General features: G+C 34.5%; 1 protein-coding gene across 2 annotated transcripts in view; it reads right to left on the bottom strand.

Annotated features, from left to right (window-relative positions):
* Positions 1 to 20631, bottom strand: part of LOC149773301 (uncharacterized) — a 48978-nt gene that overhangs the window by 10881 nt on the left and 17466 nt on the right. For both annotated transcript variants that reach the window (XM_089946496.1, XM_089946495.1), the window contains exons 4-6: positions 14658 to 14987; positions 7462 to 7785; positions 1803 to 1943 (exon numbers count right to left, since the gene is read on the bottom strand). In XM_089946496.1, the coding sequence (XP_089802622.1) occupies positions 1803 to 1943; positions 7462 to 7785; positions 14658 to 14987 (795 nt within the window). The remainder of the gene's footprint in view (positions 1 to 1802; positions 1944 to 7461; positions 7786 to 14657; positions 14988 to 20631) is intronic.

The following is a 20631-nucleotide window of genomic DNA, read 5'->3' as shown; positions in this document are numbered from 1 at the left end:
CAACCCAAGGAATCGTGCGACTGTACAAGGCGTCTAGAAGCATACGTGTGGTTCAATTATTGTTCCAATTGCATTTTTATGTTCATAAGATTATTTTGAATCTTAGTTGTGTTCATAAGATTATTTTGAATCTTAATAGAAGTTCATATTTGAGATTATGTGAATCTCTCTTGTAGTGTAGAATACTGTTTGAAACGTATTTGCAGTCCATGAAGTTTCTTGGATCTGTACTTCATATTAATTTAATATTTTTGGTTTATTTTCAATGAGTGAATGTTGTGTAGAGTGATTTGAGTCAATTGTATGTTGAGAGCATGAGAGAATCATTATATTTTTACATCATATATTTTTTTCTTTATTAATTTATTTCATAAATTTCCATCTTTCTCGCATTGTGTTTGTCTTATTCATTTAGTCCAAAAACCCACTCAGTTTCTATTCTGCGACAGTGGTAATTAGGCATTAAAACACTGTGCCATATATCATGTTGTAATTAAATGTTAAACACTGCCATATATCATTGTTGTAATAATTGCCATATATCATGGTTGTAATAACTGCCATATTGTCATGGTGGTAATTAGGCATTAAAACACTTTGCCATATATCATGGTTGTAATAATTGCCATATTGTCATGGTGGTAATCAGGCATTAAAACACTGTGCCAAATATCATGGTTGTAATGATTGCCATATATCATGGTGGTAATTAGGCATTAAAACACTATGCCACATATCATGGCTGTAATAATTGCCATATATCATGGTGGTAATTAAGTATTAATACACTGTGCCATATATCATGTTGTAATTAAGTGTTAAACACTTTGCCATATATCATGGTTGTAATAACTGCCATATATCATGGTGGTAATTAGGCATTAAAACACCCTGCCATATATCATTGTGGTAATTAGGCATTAAAACACTGTGCCATATATCATGGTTGTAACAACTGTCTTATATCATGGTGGTAATTCGGCATTAAAACACTTTGCCATATATCATGTTTATAATAATTGCCATATATCATGGTTGTAATTAGGCATTGAAACACTATGCCACATATCATGGCTGTAATAATTGCCATATATCATGGTGGTAATTAAGTATTAAAACACTGTGCCATATAGCATGTTGTAATTAAGTGTTAAACACTTTGCCATATATCATGTTTGTAAAAATTGCCATATTGTCATGGTGGTAATTTGGCATTAAAACACTTTGCTGTATATCATGGTTGTAATTCTGTTTTAAAATACCTTGCTGCACATACTTTTACATACTAAATCTAGATTTTATTATTTTTTATATTTTTTATAAATTCCATTTTCATATTATTATATGGAAAATGTATCTAAGTGCATCCCTGAACATTTTAATTTAGTTATGACATACTGTTTTGATACAGTTGAGCTGCAATTTTTTGATGCAATGAATGAGCATCAATGACTACCTTATGTTCTCTGGTATGTGGATATAGAACCAGAAAACTAAAGTCATAACAATTTTTGAGGCTTATAAAAGACACATTAAAAGGCAAACAGTGCTGGGCTGTGTTTTAGACCTTAGTATAAACTAACCTCTTCCATGGGATTAAATTTATTCTGCTTAGATTCAGTCCCAGCTTATAAAAAAGAAAGTAAAAGTAAGTTCAAATTTGGGATTCTTTGAGCGACAAAACTGAAAGGTTAGCACTTAAATAATTTTAAATATTAAAAAATGGTAATTAAAAAACTTTCTGTTTACTTTCCTCAACTTCTTTTAAAACTATATTTGCTATTCATCACAACACTTCTTACCTTGTTCTGTCACCTGTGGATGTCGATTTCTTTTCCAAAGAAATATTACTATGGTCACAATTAATATGACGACAAGTCCAGCACTTACACCTCCAGCAATTGCAGGAACTGGATTCATAATACTTTCATCAGTACTTTGTACTGCAAATATAATCATAACATTAATCTCAATGTTTGTAAATCCTGGCCTATAAATATAACAGTAATCTCAATGTTTGTAAATCCTGGCATATAAACATAACAGTAATCTCAATGTTTGTAAATCCTGGCATATAAACATAACAGTAATCTCAATGTTTGTAAATCCTGGCATATAAACATAACAGTAATCTCAATGTTTGTAAATCCTGGCATATAAACATAAACGTAATCTCAATGTTTGTAAATCCTGGCATATAAACATAACAGTAATCTCAATGTTTGTAAATCCTGGCATATAAACATAACAGCAATCTCAATGTTTGTAAATCCTGGCATATAAACATAACAGTAATCTCAATGTTTGTAAATCCTGGCATATAAACATAACAGTAATCTCAATGTTTGTAAATCCTGGCATATAAACATAACATTAATATCAGTGTTCGTAAATCATGGCCTATAAATATAACAGTAATCTCAATGTTTGTAAATCCTGGCATATAAACATAACAGTAATCTCAATGTTTGTAAATCCTGGCCTATAAACATAACAGTAATCTCAATGTTTGTAAATCCTGGCATATAAACATAACAGTAATCTCAATGTTTGTAAATCCTGGCATATAAACATAACAGTAATCTCAATGTTTGTAAATCCTGGCATATAAACATAACAGTAATCTCAATGTTTGTAAATCCTGGCATATAAACATAACAGTAATCCCACTGTTTGTAAGTCCAGGCATATAAACATAACAGTAATCCCACTGTTTGTAAGTCCAGGCATATAAACATAACAATAATCTCAATGTTTGTAAATCCTGGCATATAAACATAACAATAATCTCAATGTTTGTAAATCCTGGCATATAAACATAACAGTAATTTCAATGTTTGTAAATCCTGGCAACAGTTCATACATATCTAATCTAGTTGTAAGTATATGAAAATTCAAATTCTAATTGGGGCCAGCGAAGTTAAGAACTTGTAGCTAAATCATCCACTTGTTATGGATTTAATGTTTAGTAGAATTCCAAATAGCTTATTCATCCTAATTTCTACATGTAAGTGTTAGATAATTTTATATTAACAGCTATATTTATTAAACCAACAAAACAACAAATCTTGCTTATGTTTTCTAGGTTTCTTAACTGATTTTGTTTGTACATATTTTACAGGGTGGACTCATGGAGAATTTGATCTACAATGCCTCATGGGAAGTCTAGATTAACCTTTAAGGTCTCCGTGAACAGAGACTTGCATGTAATTTCTTGAATGGCATGTTATATCAGAACAGGGCCTCCTTTATAATGGATTTTGCACAGACTTAATACTAGTAACTGTAAAGGAAAGCTTTCTTGCAAGGAACTGTTATTTGTTTGAACAAAGGACCTGATGCTCTACTGGTCAAAAAGAATTTCCAGAAATCCATGATAAGACCATTTGCTTTAATGTCGGAGTACTATAACCATATCTGATATTCTTCAGAAACTCCAACATACCCCTACTTTGTGTGTAATTTCTGTTTATGACTGTAAATTGTAGTGATCATCAATAAACAAAGAATTACAATGCTAATTTTGCACATGGGTATGGATTTTATTTTAAGATATTTATAGTGCCTGTAGATTGCATAGGATCTGTAAATAGGTGTTCATGACCATTAATAATAACATTAGTAATAAACTGTTTACTAGTTTGGGGTTATTTTCCATTGGCTTGGTTCATTGGTTGGGGTCACAGAATACTATTGGATGGGTTGGTTAGATGAGTTACGGTCTGGGTAATGCGAAATGCCATGTAGTGAGTAGCAGGAATTACATTTTAGGACCTTGTACCTGTATTTGGCATTCATGGTACAGCCTTACTTTGGTTTTAGGACCTTGTGCATGTATATAAGGACCTTGTACATGTATATAATGAGATACACCTGAACAATTAATTTCATTCCTATTTTATATGTTATTGTTTTAACACAGTCTGAACAGGTGTTTAATGTTGTGTTTAGAGATAATTTGAGAGGAGAAATTTGTTTGGATAATTCATTGCAACTGCAAAGTGCTAATTTATTCTAAACTAAACAAGTTATTCTGGAACTGTAGAGAATTCATTTAAAAATGTTTTGGACTATGCAGTGTTAATAAATCAAGACTTGATATGTTTACACATTCGAGGACTTGTAATTCATTCAGAACATTCAATTCTTTTGGACTTGTGTAGAACTTGTTAGGATTATTTTGGAATTAATTCATAATACTGTAAGTTCCTCTTAAATCATCATTCTTACTTTAGATAATTAAATTATTTTTAAGTTTTACAAATCTGGTTGGTTATGTTATTTAGTAGGGCATACCATTTAAGAGAAGAAGCAATAACAAATTTTTTAAAATAGCTAATATGGTGGCCATATTAAATGTCAGATCAGCAACATTTTACTTCAGACAGAACTGGGTGTAATTAGTCTTTTAGTGAAAACGTTACTGATATGAACATACATTCATGAAAAGTAGCTATAACCAAGATTTGCAAGATGGCCACCAAACTGGATGCCATGGAAACATTTCATTCAGATTACCATCATTGTCATTCTAGACTAATTAGATGTCATCACAAATCCCATGCTAATGTACAGAGGAGTGCAAATTTTCATTAAAGACCAACTATAACTTCTGATGAATGTAAATGTTTATAGCAATCCTCTGAGTAGTTATGGATTAATATTAACTTGTGCTGTGGGATGTATTGATGATAGACAACAGGTCATCCAATATGCTTGTCTGGTGTAAGCCAAATAAACCATAAACTTATAATCTATTTCAACAAGCACACATTATATGCCCACCCTATGTTTAGATGGGTGGATGCAGAAAACAGGCCATCCCATAAGAACTTCTGATCTTAAAATAAACTTAATGTGCAGCATCCAATATTTTTCTACTAGAATTATCATGATCATGATATTTTACCTTAGACCTAAAACATTAGCCTAATTGCAATCCCTCACATATTTGTGTCAAGGTATGTGGTCTAGAAATAAAATTATTATTGAAAGCCCATTTGCTCATTTCAGCTAAAGGTAACATGAGTTTGACCTTTTGGCCATAAGATTAATAAACTTTTTACCCAATGTGTTGGTCACATACAAAACAGAGTGAAGGTACATGGTCGGTAATGAAATTATTGTGCAGAAGCATACAATTGTCTTATTTCAGTCACTGTAGCTTTGACCTTTAACCTTCTGACCCCAAATCAGTAGACCTGTTCCTTATACCAAGTACAAGTCATCCAAAACATTTATTACAGGTCTGTGATGTCAAACCAACATTATTGTGCAGCAAAATAATCTTTCAATGTGACCTTATCCTTTGACCTTTTGAAATCAAAATCAATAGGCTTTTCCTGGGCCACTTGTACAGGACATTCTCAAAGATTGTTAATTGCAGAAGGTGGTTGTTGGTGTTTTTATTGGTTTTACACCATTTCTCAGTATAAGGTAAGTTATACATAGCAGCCAGTAAGTGTATTAGGTGGAGAAAAAACCTAGAGAAAACCCTTGTAAGAACAACTGACCCAGCAACTGGCATCTTACTCAAATTCCCACATTAGCCAAGCCTAAGACTCGATTCCATGCAGACAGAGGTGAAATGACAATGATCTGTAAAGGCGAGAACTTTTGTGAATTTGGTCACCTGGAGCCCCTGTAGATGGTGGATACCTACAGGTATTGTAGTAATTCCATTTCTTATTTTAGTGACAGTCACTTTGTCCTTTGGATTCCAAATTTTATAGTGTTGTTCCTCACCCATGTGCAAGACAGCCACAACGCTTGGTAATTAAAGAGGGTGGATAAGACAAGCTATTGTGCAGAAATCATTTTTCTTCTTTCAGTTACAATGACCATGACCTTTGCCCTTTGAACACTAAAAGTGACAGGGTTCTTCCATTTCACCTCTAACAGAATCCCTGTAAAATGTGCATGCAATTAGGTTTGAAACTGAAACAAAATACACAGAATTGTCCTGTGTGACCAGCAACCATGACTTAGGCATACACAAAGCTTAAATACACAGAATCGTCCTGTGTGACCAGCAACCATGACTTAGGCATACACAAAGCTTAAATACGCAGAACTGTCCTGTGTGACCAACAACCATGACTTAGGCCTACACAAAGCTCAAATACACAGAATTGTCCTGTGTGACCAGCAACCATGACTTAGGCATACACAAAGCTTAAATACGCAGAACTGTCCTGTGTGACCAGCAACCATGACTTAGGCATACACAAAGCTTAAATACGCAGAACTGTCCTGTGTGACCAGCAACCATGACTTAGGCATACACAAAGCTTAAATATGCAGAACTGTCCTGTGTGACCAGCAACCATGACTTAGGCATACACAAAACTCAAATAGAACTGTTGTGTGTGACCAGCAGCCCTGACTTAGGCCTACACAAAGCTTAAATACGCAGAACTGTCCTGTGTGACCAGCAACCATGACTTAGGCCTACACAAAACTCAAATAGAACTGTTGTGTGTGACCAGCAGCCCTGACTTAGGCCTACACAAAGCTTAAATATGCAGAACTGTCCTGTGTGACCAGCAACCATGACTTAGGTCTACACAAAGCTCAAATGCACAGAACAGTCCTGTGTGACCAGCAACCATGACTTAGGTCTACACAAAGCTCAAATACACAGAATTGTCCTGTGTGACCAGCAACCATGACTTAGGTCTACACAAAGCTCAAATACACAGAACAGTCCTGTGTGACCAGCAACCATGACTTAGGCCTACACAAAACTCAAATAGAACTGTTGTGTGTGACCAGCAGCCCTGACTTAGGCCTACACAAAACTCAAATACACAGAACTGTCCTGTGTGGCCAGCAACCATGACTTAGGCCTAAACAAAACTCAAATACATGTACCCAGATTTGTCCCATGTGACCAGCATCTATGATTTAGGCCTACACAAAGCCTGACTTAAGTCCAACACAAAACATTAATTATGATTTCAAATAGTACTTTTTAAACTAATGAATAGTGTTTTATTTGTTAAAGTGAATTTGAGGAAAAGAATAACAGTAATAAATATTTACGAATGAGATTAAATATGCAAAAAATAAGGATTTCTCATTTGCAAACAGACAAATAATAACAAAGAGTTGGTACCAGACAGGATGAAAAAGAGAAGATCAATTTTTTTTCTGCAGCATAAAAAAAGAAGCTGCTCATAAGTTGGTCTATTTTCAGCAGCTTTTAAAAAATCATTTTTTGAGTACTTTGTCTATTTTTAATAAAGATGGTATCATTTGCAAACATAAAAATGGTTTCCAAGAGAGTATGCTCTCTTTAAAGTTGGCAAGTTGAAAATTACAATTTGTTTATGCTGATGTCTGATGCTAGACTCAAAAGATCTATTGTTCTAAATGAATTAATATACAGGAGTATACACACAAAAATATCATCTATTACTATACTTAGTTGTTGTTTAAATTTAAAATTCATACTATTACCTCTATGAATAATCACCATGATGCTGTCTGAAAATGGACTCCTGCCTTTCACATTCCATGAATACATCCTGTAAATGTAACTTCCAGGAGAAGGTGTTGTGACCTTGATAATAAAAGTTCCATTTGCAAGTCTGTACTGATTCTCTGTCTCCCTTATTTCTACAGCACTTGTGTTTTTCCAGACACTTCCCAAAGTGCCCTCTGACATGTATTCAATGACAAAAGTCTGCTCTGGACCGCCATTAAAACCTGCATCAAAGTGAAGCTCAATCAGGTCATCTATGAATCTGCTGAAGTAAAATCTTTGAACCTTGAGAGGAGGATCTGGAACGAAAGTAACTGATATGCATTGTATGGTATCATTCACATCAAACAGTATGAGTTTAGTGTGATTGATGGCAGTGACAGCTGACTTATTATATAATATTAAATTTAAAAAGCTTGTGTGCTAGAAGATATGTATTATGTATGTATATAATTTCATAGCACATCAACATAATTCTGGCAATATAATACCAATTACAAGAACTACCCTTGGTAAGTATTAAGTGTCCAAAATTCACCCACTGCCTGACATGCGACTAAAAATCAAATGTTGTTGTTGTTGTTGTTGTTGTAAGGTTTAATGCCATTTTGTTGCACAAGATAGGCTATACATGGCGGCCTGTATTAATGGTGGCGGAAGAACCCTTAAAGAACCACCGACCCATGAGAAGCTACTGGCAAGCTTTCTCACATACCCACATTGGCTGAATCCGAGACTCGAACCCACGCAGACAGAGGTGAGATGGCAGTGATCCGTAATGGAGAGCACTTTAGACCACTCGACACTCAGGGCCCCGAAAGCCAAATGTAAAGGTGCAGATGAAGTTTATTATGCTAATTTGTGCCTATGTGAACTTTTGTGATAACAAGTTCTTAGCAGGTTAACAATTTTAATTAGAAATGCATTTTCAAGTGGATTAAAACATTTACTAGGCTAAATGATTATTAAGTACAGTATCCCATGCATGCCTAAATGGAACAAAACATTGACCAGGATAAATGATTATTAAGTACAATATCCCATGCATGCCCAAATGGACTAAAACATTGACCAGGCTAAATGATTACTAAGTACAGTACCCCATGCATGCCTAGATGGACTAAAACATTGACCAGGCTAAATGATTATTAAGTACAGTATCCCATGCATGCCCAAATGGACTAAAACATTGACCAGGCTAAATGATTACTAAGTACAGTATCCCATGCATGCATAAATGGAACAAAACATTGACCAGGCTAAATGATTATTAAGTACAGTATCCCATGCATGCCCAAATGGACTAAAACATTGACCAGGCTAAATGATTACTAAGTACAGTATCCCATGCATGCATAAATGGAACAAAACATTGACCAGGCTAATGATTACTAAGTACAGTATCCCATGCATGCCTAAACGGAACAAAACATTGACCAGGCTAAACGATTATTAAGTACAGTATCCCATGCATGCCCAAATGGACTAAAACATTGACCAGGCTAAATGATTATTAAGTACAGTATCCCATGCATGCCCAAATGGACTAATGATAATAATAATAATAATAATAATAATAATAATGAGGACGTTGTATAGCGCCTAATCTTTCGAAGCTCTAAGCGCTTTACAACGTTAGACAACACCTATAAAATAAAAAACATATAATGATATGATTACAATATCAAACACCATGAAATTAGAAAACATAAAAAACCTGCTGAGAATATTTAATGTAGGAAACATTCTTAGGTCTTTAAGTTTGTTCTTGCTGTCAAAATAAGTGAGTTTTGAGAGCACTCTTGAATGTGATCACTGTGTCTTTGTGTCTAAGTTCAGTGGGCAATTTATTCCATGTTGCTGGGCCCTGGTATGCAAAAGAATGCTGTCCATATGACTTTGTTTTCATAGTTGGAATAATGAGTATACGATTGTCAGAAGAGGAGCGTAAGTATCTTACTAGTGTGTACACATGGGTGAGGTCGTATTGGTATGTTGGACTAGAGTCCGTCAGTGAAACATAACACAGAGAACAAATTTTGTGTTTGATTCTGGATCAAATGGATAGTCAGTGTAGGGTACAGAGCAGCGGGGAGGTGTGCTCTGATTGTGGTACTCTAAGTATGATCCGAGCAGCTGTGTTTTGAACTTTCTGAAGTTACTGGAGTAGATATCGAGATGAATCAGACAGAACTGAGTTACAGAAGTCCTGTCTTGAAAGTACTAATGAACACACAAGTGTTTTAGTGGCATCAACTGAAAGATATTTGCAAATGGAGCTGATGCATTTCAGCTCAAGATATGCAGCCTTGCATGTGTTCATGACATGTCGGTGCAATGTGAGAGTACTGTCCAGAGTAACACCTAGGTTTCATACTGATTGTATGAAATTAATGTTGGCGTTGCTTATATTTATTGTTTGAGGTAAAGGATGTAAATGAGAAAGTCTTTGTTTTGTGATCAGAATGGCCTCAGTTTTATCATCATTCATCTGCAGCTTGTTACATGTCCTCCATGATTTCACATCAGAAATGCACCTCTCTACACCTTGAATGGTAGCATCAACTTCAGCTGGGTAGCTAGATTTGTATATTTGGGTGTCATCAGCATACAACTGGTGAGACACTGGATGATGATCTATGACACCTGAGAGAGGCTGAGTGTATATAATGAAGAGAACAGGTCCAAGAACAGACCCCTGTAGAACACCACAACATAGATCAACTCGGCTGCTTGGCTGGAGTGTATTCCATCTGCATACACAATTTGTGTCCTGTTAACTAAGTAGGACTTGAACCACAGTAAGGCTGTATCATGAATGCCAAATACATGCTGGAGACGGTGAAGTAATATATCATGGTCTATTGTGTCAAATGCTGCAGACAACTCAAGGAGGGTGAGGACTGTAATCTTTCCGTTATCCAATGCAGAAAGAATGTCATTAACTACTTTTAGAAGAGTAGTTTCAGTACTGTGGCAAAGGCGATATGCAGATTGTACATTGCTAAAAAGACTGTTTGAATTCAGATGAGATACAAGCTGGAATAGAACAACCTTTTCTAAGATTTTTTATATGAATGGGAGATTAGAAACTGGGCAGTAGTTCTTTAAATCATTATGGTCTAGTGATGGTTTCTTCAGCAGAGGCTTTACAATAGCAGTTTTGAAAAATGATGGAAATTTCCCAGATGAGGGAGAGGTATTAATAACATCAGTTAGTGAAGGCAACACTGGATTTAAGCACTCAAGTAGCAGTGATGTTGGAATTGGATCAAGTTCACATGACTTTGGTGCACTCTTCATCAGGATTTTACATACGAAATCCATAGAGACAGGTACAAATGCTGCTAATAGTTGCTGCTCAAATTCTGTATCCCAACTGTATGGTGACAATGAATCAATTGAAATTGTGGTGTCAAGCTTATCTCTAATGGTTTGTACTTTGTCACGGAAGAAATTTGCAAATATGTCCGGAAGGTTGACTGGAGAGAAGGTAGTTGGAAGTGGTGTAGATTTGTTCCTTGACATTAGCTTGTTAGTAATCTTGAAGAGTTCTTTGCAGCTGGAACTTTATATGATCTTAGTAGTGTAGTGGGCTGATTTCGCTGCATGGACGATATTTGTGACATTCTTCTTAGCAGCTTCATAGATTTGCTTATGAATTGTGAGTCTGGTGGAAAGCCAAAGCCTCTCAACTTTACGGCAGTCTCTTTTAGCAGTGCAAAGCTGGACCCTAACACTGCTATACCATGGAGAACACTTCTGAATTGATACTCTGCACTTGGTAGCTGGGGCATGTTTGTTGTGCAATGAATGCAGGCAGTTATCAGGTTGTTCTGCTGTAGGAAACTGTTCCAAAAAGAGATTCAGTCAGCTTGTTTTTTCTACAAGGAGGAGGATGGTATAGGCAGAAAAAATGGACTGACCTTTGCACCAGTGTGAGTGTGGTTTGGACTAGTTGAAACAATGTGTGGTCGAAAATGAATGTTGTGGTGTGGTCAAGATATGGAGTTCTTTGTGATGACAACAATTCCACGTCCACGAGAGTTAGGGGGGAACGACTTGATGGAGTAACCAGTAGGTGTTAGATCCGCACACTTGGGCTCATTGCTTGATGTTTTTAGCCATGTTTCTATCAGGAAAAAGATGTCAATATTCTGGTCGTTGATAAAATTAAATATTTCTGTGTGATTTTCCGGTGGTTCTACTGATTGGGCATTGAATAAGGCAATACCCAGAGGTATCACTTGGAGAGTTGACACAAAGGTTGACAAATTAATAGAGATTTGAATTAGGTTATCTAAATTAACAGTCACATATTTACATTGCTGAGCCAGAAAGGGCATAAGGGAGATAACTGGAATTCTTATTCCTGTTCTACACCAGACAGCTTTGAAACAACATTGACCAGGCTAAATGATTATTAAGTACAGTATCCCATGCATGCCCAAATGGACTAAAACATTGACCAGGCTAAATGATTACTAAGTACAGTATCCCATGCATGCCTAAATGGAACAAAACATTGATCAGGCTAAATGATTACTAAGTACAGTATCCCATGCATGCCCAAATGGACAACAACATTAACAATAGTACAAGTTGACAATGGGAACCTGGGTACCATGATAACTGACCACTGATAATAACCAGGTAATAAAATGGGAAACCAGGTACCCTTTAAAAAAATTAAAAATTGCTTCCAAGTTCTGATCAAAGACATCAGGAGCTCGTGCTGTGTGACTATTGGCTGCTTCACATTTAATCATCGTTTGACCATCTAATTTCTTTATTTTCTATTTATAGTAACTGCACATGAAGCAGTTCCAAGAAAGCAGACAGGCTTATTGAATGTGAAGCCACGTGTCACAGATTCATTCTATTTTGATAATGTAGCGGATTAGTTTAAATATAAAAAATGGCACCAAATATCAAGAGAAACAGGCTTTATCGATGTGACTCATAGATGTTATATGACTGAAAATTGTTAGAGGAGAGGGATTTTGTTCAACTTAAAAGCACATTGCATCAGGAAAAGAACATATAAATAGCACTTTACAAATTTTAAAAGAGGAATTTAATGGTGATGTGATCCAGCATTTTTCATTGGTGGACTTAGGACCATTCAGCAAAAGTTAGACATTTATACTTGTTAAAGTGAGTTTGTTTTGTGTCTGTACTAATCCACACAGATTCAGCTGATTTATGACAAAATTTTAACAGCAGATCCATGTAGGTAGCAAATATAAATGTACATTTTTCATACAGTTTTTTTCCATAATTATGGTGTACAATATACAGATTGCTCATTTAAGGATCAGATTAAGCTTTTGCCACTTACATTAGTAATAATTACACTTATATCTCTCCTGCAGGTTGGCATGTATGAACCTACAACAAAGCAGTTAAAGTTCACATTTAATACAATTTTGATTTGAACAGGTACTTGGGTAACCAATTGTTAAGATTGAAGGGTATCAGGTAGAAGTTACCTAAATGTTTGACAGCTCTAACATTATAGGCTACATGATTAATAAGTACAGCACTCCTTAGGTCATCAATTAGGCAACCACCTTCATAGATATAACCAAAGGTCACCAATCTGGCTTGTGTTTATATAAACACTTGGGAACAGCAGCTATACTTGACAGTTGACTGGCATCATTGTATGAAAACTGGAAATGCTTTATACCAAATGGTTTGTCACATTTGGTCATGTTCTATGGAGTCAAATTTAATAAGTCATTTAAAGGCTTTTCTGTTTTTAGTAATGTTGAGCCTATTTGAAGACAGATAAACATCCTTTGTACAAAACTTGAAAAGCCTTTATGACAGTATGATGCTTTATGTCAAAATTGTTTATAATAATAGAAACTTGGCACCATTCTGCATCAAGTGGAAAGAAAATTAGCATCGTTTGTATCAAACAGAAAGACATTTATTCCAGGATGCATCAAATAGAATGACATTCATGCCAGTATGTTGTCAGCAAAATTCAGTACAATTCTGAGTTCTGTAGACAGTCTTTGCCAAGCTGTTAAAAGGTTTTTAATTTTTGTCTATATTTTGTGAGATGTCATTTCCTGCTTTTATTTTAATTTAGTAATTGGCCCATATTAGACTCCTAACTTGCATCATTGCATAATTTTAAACAATCTTCACGATAAATACTTTCTGTAAAGTTTGGTCAGATTCTATTCCATAATCATTTTGAGACTAGTTTTCTACTTTTTATAAAACTGCACGTTTAATAGCAGATCAGTGTCACTAATTCCATAGTCCAGGTTTCTACTAGCTAATGGACGATCAGTTTCATTTTTCACAGTCTGTTTTCTACTAGTTAATGCCAAATCAGTGTCATTTTGTATAGTCTGGTTTTCTACTATTTCAAGCCAGGTCAGTGCCATTTTCCACACTCTGTTTTCTACTAGTTAATGCCAAATCAGTGTCATTTTGTATGGTCTGGTTCTCTACTATTTCAAGCCAGGTCGTTGTCATTTTCCACAGTCTGTTTTCTACTAGTTAATGCCAAATCAGTGTAATTTTGTATAGTCTGGTTCTCTGCTATTTCAAGCCAGGTCAGTGTCATTTGAACAAATCTGAAAGTCTTCATACTAAAAAACACCCTCTCAAGTTTGGCTGAAATCTGTACAGTGGAATTTGTGATTAAATGGTTCAGAAATGAGCTTACAAAGTTATTAATAAGTGGATGTTTAAGTTAACATGCTTCTTCCATCATTAATATCTGCTGTTTGATAGATTCCAATTACATTATTAACACCTGCTGAAAGTACTGTATCCACCCAAACTATAATTCTGTCTTATATTCTTGGATTACCTTTACATATTTACAACTCTGTCCTCACTAGACAGTTTGCCTTGCAGTAGATATGAGATAGATATTAAACTAAAATAAAGAACTGACAACAGAAAGGAACAGACACTTACTATACATTTTTGTTTTCATATGATCCCCGCAATTACTGTATCCATACACATCTTAGATGCAAGCGAAAAGAAAGGATAAAGGGAAGATTAGGGTCATAAGGATGCTAGATGCATCTGTATCCTAACTGAGCAATTGTGCTCCTACCCTCATCAAATACATAATCATTATTATTAATATTATTATTATTCACATTAATAAAGATGTGTATCATACACAACTTACGAAATGGATCCAGATGGAACTGGAATGATGTGTTGCCAATTGAGTTTGAAAGCATAAGAGTAAAGTTGTCAAAATCTTCTCTTGTCACATTCAGAATCACACAATTTGCCTTCTGTGTATCCAGCTGGATTGTCTTGCCATAAAATTTATAATTTACACTGCCATTCGAAAGATAAGTCATGGTTCTGCTTGTGTTCATTACATTTCTTCCATTTGTCTGAATGATGAAGCTCTCGAGGGCGGGATCGCTATAGAATGGTATGGACATATTGACAGTGAGACCGATGTCTCCAAAAAATGTAGCATTATCAGCCAAAATAACTGCCTTTCCTGTAAAACAAAAGAAATATCTCTAAGACTGGAATTGTAGATTAAAAATTATCCAGGTTTAGATGGGATGAGTCTGGTGATAAGAAGTACTGATCAGAGCTGAGGACCAAAGTACCCCAAAAATGCCTCATTTAATTTTAAGAAAAACCAATATGCTACCACATACATAATAAAATATTTGAATTACAACATAAACCCAAGGTCAGTACCATATTTTGTTTCATCTTCTTAAACAAGAAACTACATAACACCACCATAATAAAATGTAAACTTGGTCTGAATGAATCCTAGCTTAAGCAACCACATTATATATAAAAAAATAAACACTAATACACCAGAACTAAGGTTGTAACACTTAGTGGGAGAAAAGTTATATTGCCACAGTGGTGATCACATTTGTAACCACTTTCTTTTTTCATTTAGGAAACATTTCTACCCTTATGTATGCTATTCGGATGCAATTTCCATAATTATGTCTTTTCCATTTTTTCTTCTTTTACTTCTCTCACCATCCCATCTTCTCTCCCTCCCATATCTTAAACTGTGTAAAGACTGTTGACCCTCTTGTATACATTCATATAATCAATCTGCAACCAAGAATCAGAATGTCTGAGACTGAAATATAATGTACGAAACTGAAATATAACTGCACAAGACTGAAATATAACTGTATAAGAATGAAATATAACTGCACAAGACTGAAATATAACTGTACAAGACTGAAATATAACTGAAGAAGAATGAAACAACTGTAAAAGAATGAAATATAACTGCACAAGACTGAAATATAACTGTACAAGACTGAAATATAACTGAAGAAGAATGAAACAACTGTAAAAGAATGAAATATAACTGTACAAGAATGAAAAATAACTGTACAAGACTGAAATATAGTTGTACAAGACTGAAATATAACTGTACAAGAATGAAATATAACTGTACAATAATGAAATATAACTGTACAAGAAGAATGCTGCACATCTATCTGCTTTATATAAACATTTAAATTATTTTATGTTTCAAAATATCTTGACAGTCTACATTACTTTTTGTATTTCATTTATCCATTTATCAGCCAGGTCAGTAATGATGTCTCTACACTACAAATGTACTCTCTAGATCGTATAATGCTGATCTGGCATGCATTAAAACGTTATGGCCTGTTTAGACCAAATTAAGCTTCTCTACATGAACTTGGCAATTTGACCTTGATTTATGAATGGAAATAGTACTACATAATACATGTACAATACTTCAGCCATTAATCACACTGACACAGAATGGACAAACAAATCCATGCAAACCTAATGCTTTTGCCTTAAAAACGTTTAATAAGGTGGAAATCTACATTTCTGAGTATCTATATATGGAAATATTTCACATGTGAAGTGGAAACATTTTGCATTGTCACTTGTGACAAAATGTTTCCATGTCACTCATTTAATATTTCCATATATCTGCTAATGAGATGTAGATTTCATCTATACATTACATTTACAATAACTCTTTTCCATGCAGGTCATTGCACATTTCTGATAAATACACTTTCAAATTTGACAATGATGATTCAGTGAACATATATAGAGCACACTGAAATTAATTTGTGGCAAAATGGAATAAACTTGGCATTATTCTTGGCAACATCAGCACATGGCATATCTTAATGGCAAGGCAGCATGACAGGCAACATCAGCACATGGCATATCTTAATGGCATGGCAGCATGATTGGCAACATCAGCATATGGCATATCTTAATGGCATGACAGCATGACTGGCAACATCTGAACAAGGCATACCTTAATGGCAAGGCAGCATGATTGGCAACATCTTAACAAGGCATACCTTAATGGCAAGGCAATATGATTGGCAACATCAGCACATGGCATATCTTAATGGCAAGGCATTATGACTGGTAACATCAGCACATGGCATATCTTAATGGCAAGGCAAAATGATTGGCAACATCTTAACAAGGCATACCTTAATGGCAAGGCAGCATGATTGGTAACATCCGAACAAGGCATATGGCATTTATCAGATAAAAAGGTGTGCCAGAATTAGTAAACATAATAAAATGGTTTTGCATTTATTTTCTGATATAAAATCTTTTGTGAGAATGCAAATAAAATTGCCTGATGCAAAAGATTTGAATCCAATAGACAATAATACCAAAGATAATAATAACATAGATCTAAAATGATTTGACATAATGCAATTAATTTTATATTTCTCCTATTACTAACTGGAGATATACAAATGAAAAACAATACTCAGTTGAAAGTGGTCCTAAAGAACATGATAATGTATATCACGGGTCCAGAAAACCAACACCGAAAATAATAGCAACACAAATATTTATAATTATGATGCTGGATTAACTGAATAGTTATGAAAATGTTCTGCTTTAGAAAGTAGTAAAAATGCTATTATTGGCAAACAAGTTTCATAAATTTAATGTTAAATCATTACTAGTTTGAGATTATGTTTATCAGTTTTTATTTTAATGGAAAGGTTAAGAGAAAGTGAAGAAATAATCAGGTTAATACTGGCTTAGATGCATTAATTGAATTAAAAACCAGTGCTATTAGAAAGCAGAATTTTGGGTTACAAATAATAATTCAAAGAGCAGCATTCCTTCCAAATCAATAGAACATTTGACACAGAAAACATAATTTTTCAACATTGATCTCTGTTGGAAATTCATGTGTGATAGCTGACTAAGGTTAGGTTAGATGAGTCATGTATATCAATTTTGATGAGAATATTCATAATGTTTTCACATAAAGGGTGTCAGCTCAACAACTAATCATTCCAGTTGTTGGATATTCATGTGATCACATGACTGGAAAAATTCTAAATTCAATGTATCCATGATTGTATGTTTGCATTAATTGATTTATGACAGTAGATGTAGACATACACATCAGAGTAGATGTAGACATACACATTACAGTAGATGTAGACATACACATTAGAGTAGATGTAGACGTACGCATTAGAGTAAATGTGGACATACACATTAGAGTAGATGTAAACATACAAATTAGAGTAGATGTGGACGTACACATTAGAGTAAATGTGGATGTACACATTAGAGTAATGTAGATGTACATATTAGAGGAGATGTAGACGTACACATTAGAGTAGATGTGGACGTACACATAGAGTAGATGTGGATGTACACATTAGAGTAGATGTGGATGTACACATTAGAGTAGATGTAGACATACACATTAGAGTAGATGTAAACATACAAATTAGAGTAGATGTGGACATAAACATTAGAGTAAATGTGGATGTACACATTAGAGTAATGTAGATGTACATATTAGAGTAGATGTAGACGTACACATTAGAGTAGATGTGGACGCACACATAGAGTAGATGTAGACGTACACATTAGAGTAGATGTGGACGTACACATAGAGTAGATGTGGACGTACACATAGAGTAGATGTGGATGTACACATTAGAGTAGATGTGGATGTACACATTAGAGTAGATGTAGATATACACATTAGAGTAGATGTGGACGTACACATTAGAGTAAATGTGGATGTACACATTAGAGCAATGTAGATGTACATATTAGAGTAGATGTAGACGTACACATTAGAGTAGATGTGGACGTACACATAGAGTAGATGTGGACGTACACATTAGAGAAGATGTGGATGTACACATTAGAGTAGATGTAGACATACACATTAGAGTAGATGTAGACATACACATTAGAGTAGATGTGGATGTACACATTAGAGTAGATGTAGACATACACATTAGAGTAGATTTAGATATACACATTAGAGTAGATGTGGATGTACACATTACAGTAGATGTAGACATACACATTAGAGTAAATGTGGACGTACACATTAGAGTAGATGTAGACATACACATTAGAGTAGATGTGGATGTACACATTAGAGTAGATGTAGACATACACATTAGAGTAGATGCAGATATACACATTAGAGTAGATGTGGATGTACACATTAGAGTAGATGTAGACATACACATTACAGTAGATGTAGACATACACATTAGAGTAAATGTGGACGTACACATTAGAGTAGATGTAGACATACACATTAGAGTAGATGGAGATATACACATTAGAGTAGATGTACACATACACATTAGAGTAGATGTAGATATACACATTAGAGTAGATGTAGACATATACATTACAGTAAATGTAGACATACACATTAGAGTAGATTTAGATATACACATTAGAGTAGATGTAGATATACACATTAGAGTAGATGTAGACGTACACATCAGAGTAGACATAGACATACAAATTAGAGTAGATGTAGGCATACACATTAGAGTAGATGTGGATGTACACATTAGAGTAGATGTAGACATACACATTAGAGTAGATGTGGATGTACACATTAGAGTAGATGTAGACATACACATTAGAGTAGATGTGGATGTACACATTAGAGTAGATGTAGACATACACATTAGAGTAGATGTAGGCATACACATTAGAGTAGATGTGGATGTACACATTAGAGTAGATGTAGACATACACATTACAGTAGATGTAGACATACACATTAGAGTAAATGTGGATGTACACATTAGAGTAGATGTTGACATACACATTAGAGTAGATGTAGATATACACATTAGAGTAGATGTACACATACACATTAGAGTAGATGTACACATACACATTAGAGTAGATGTAGATATACACATTAGAGTAGATGTAGACATATACATTACAGTAAATGTAGACATACACATTAGAGTAGATTTAGATATACACATTAGAGTAGATGTAGACATACACATTAGAGTAGATGTAGATATACACATTAGAGTAGATGTAGACATACACATCAGAGTAGACATAGACATACAAATTAGAGTAGATTTTAACATACACATTAGAGTAGACGTAGACATACACATTAAAGTAGATGTAGACATACACATTAGAGTCGATGTACACATACACATTAGAGTAGATGTGGACATACACATTAGATTAGATGTAGACATACACATTAGAGTAGATGTGGACATACACATTTGAGTAGATGTAGATATACACATTAGAGTAGATGTAGATATACACAGAGTAGATTTAGATATACACATTAGAGTAGATATAGACAAACATATTAGAGTAGATGTAGACGTACACATTAGAGTAGATGTAGACATACACATTAGAGTAGATGCAGACACATGTCAGATTAGATGTAGATATACACAGAGTAGATTTAGATATACACATTAGAGTAGATGTAGACATACATATTAGAGTAGATGTAGATATACACATTAGAGTAGATTTAGACATACACATTAGAGTATATGTAGACATACACATTAGAGTCAGACTTGCATCATATAATAAAAAACATTCAGAGACTTAACATTGCAAGCTGGCAGAACATAGAATCAATTATAACATCTTAAGTTCCAGAAACATCATTTATAATGGATATTATCATCCCCATTGTTATTGTTGTTAGTGACTTTGGCCATTAGTAGACATGATGGCCAATATAGATATATGTGAATGTGCAATAATGAGAATTACTTGATTTATTTTTCAATTTTTCCTGGTGAAAAAGCATGCCCAGGGTTGAAAAGTATTCCCAAGGGGCGTACATT

This window comes from Sinohyriopsis cumingii, unplaced genomic scaffold, assembly GCF_028554795.1.
Source record: "Sinohyriopsis cumingii isolate HCF-2022 unplaced genomic scaffold, ASM2855479v2 utg000695l, whole genome shotgun sequence".
In the NCBI taxonomy this organism is placed as follows: domain Eukaryota; kingdom Metazoa; phylum Mollusca; class Bivalvia; order Unionida; family Unionidae; genus Sinohyriopsis; species Sinohyriopsis cumingii.
The sequence above is the reverse complement of the archived record's forward strand: the minus strand, read 5'-3'. Positions and strand labels throughout refer to the sequence as shown.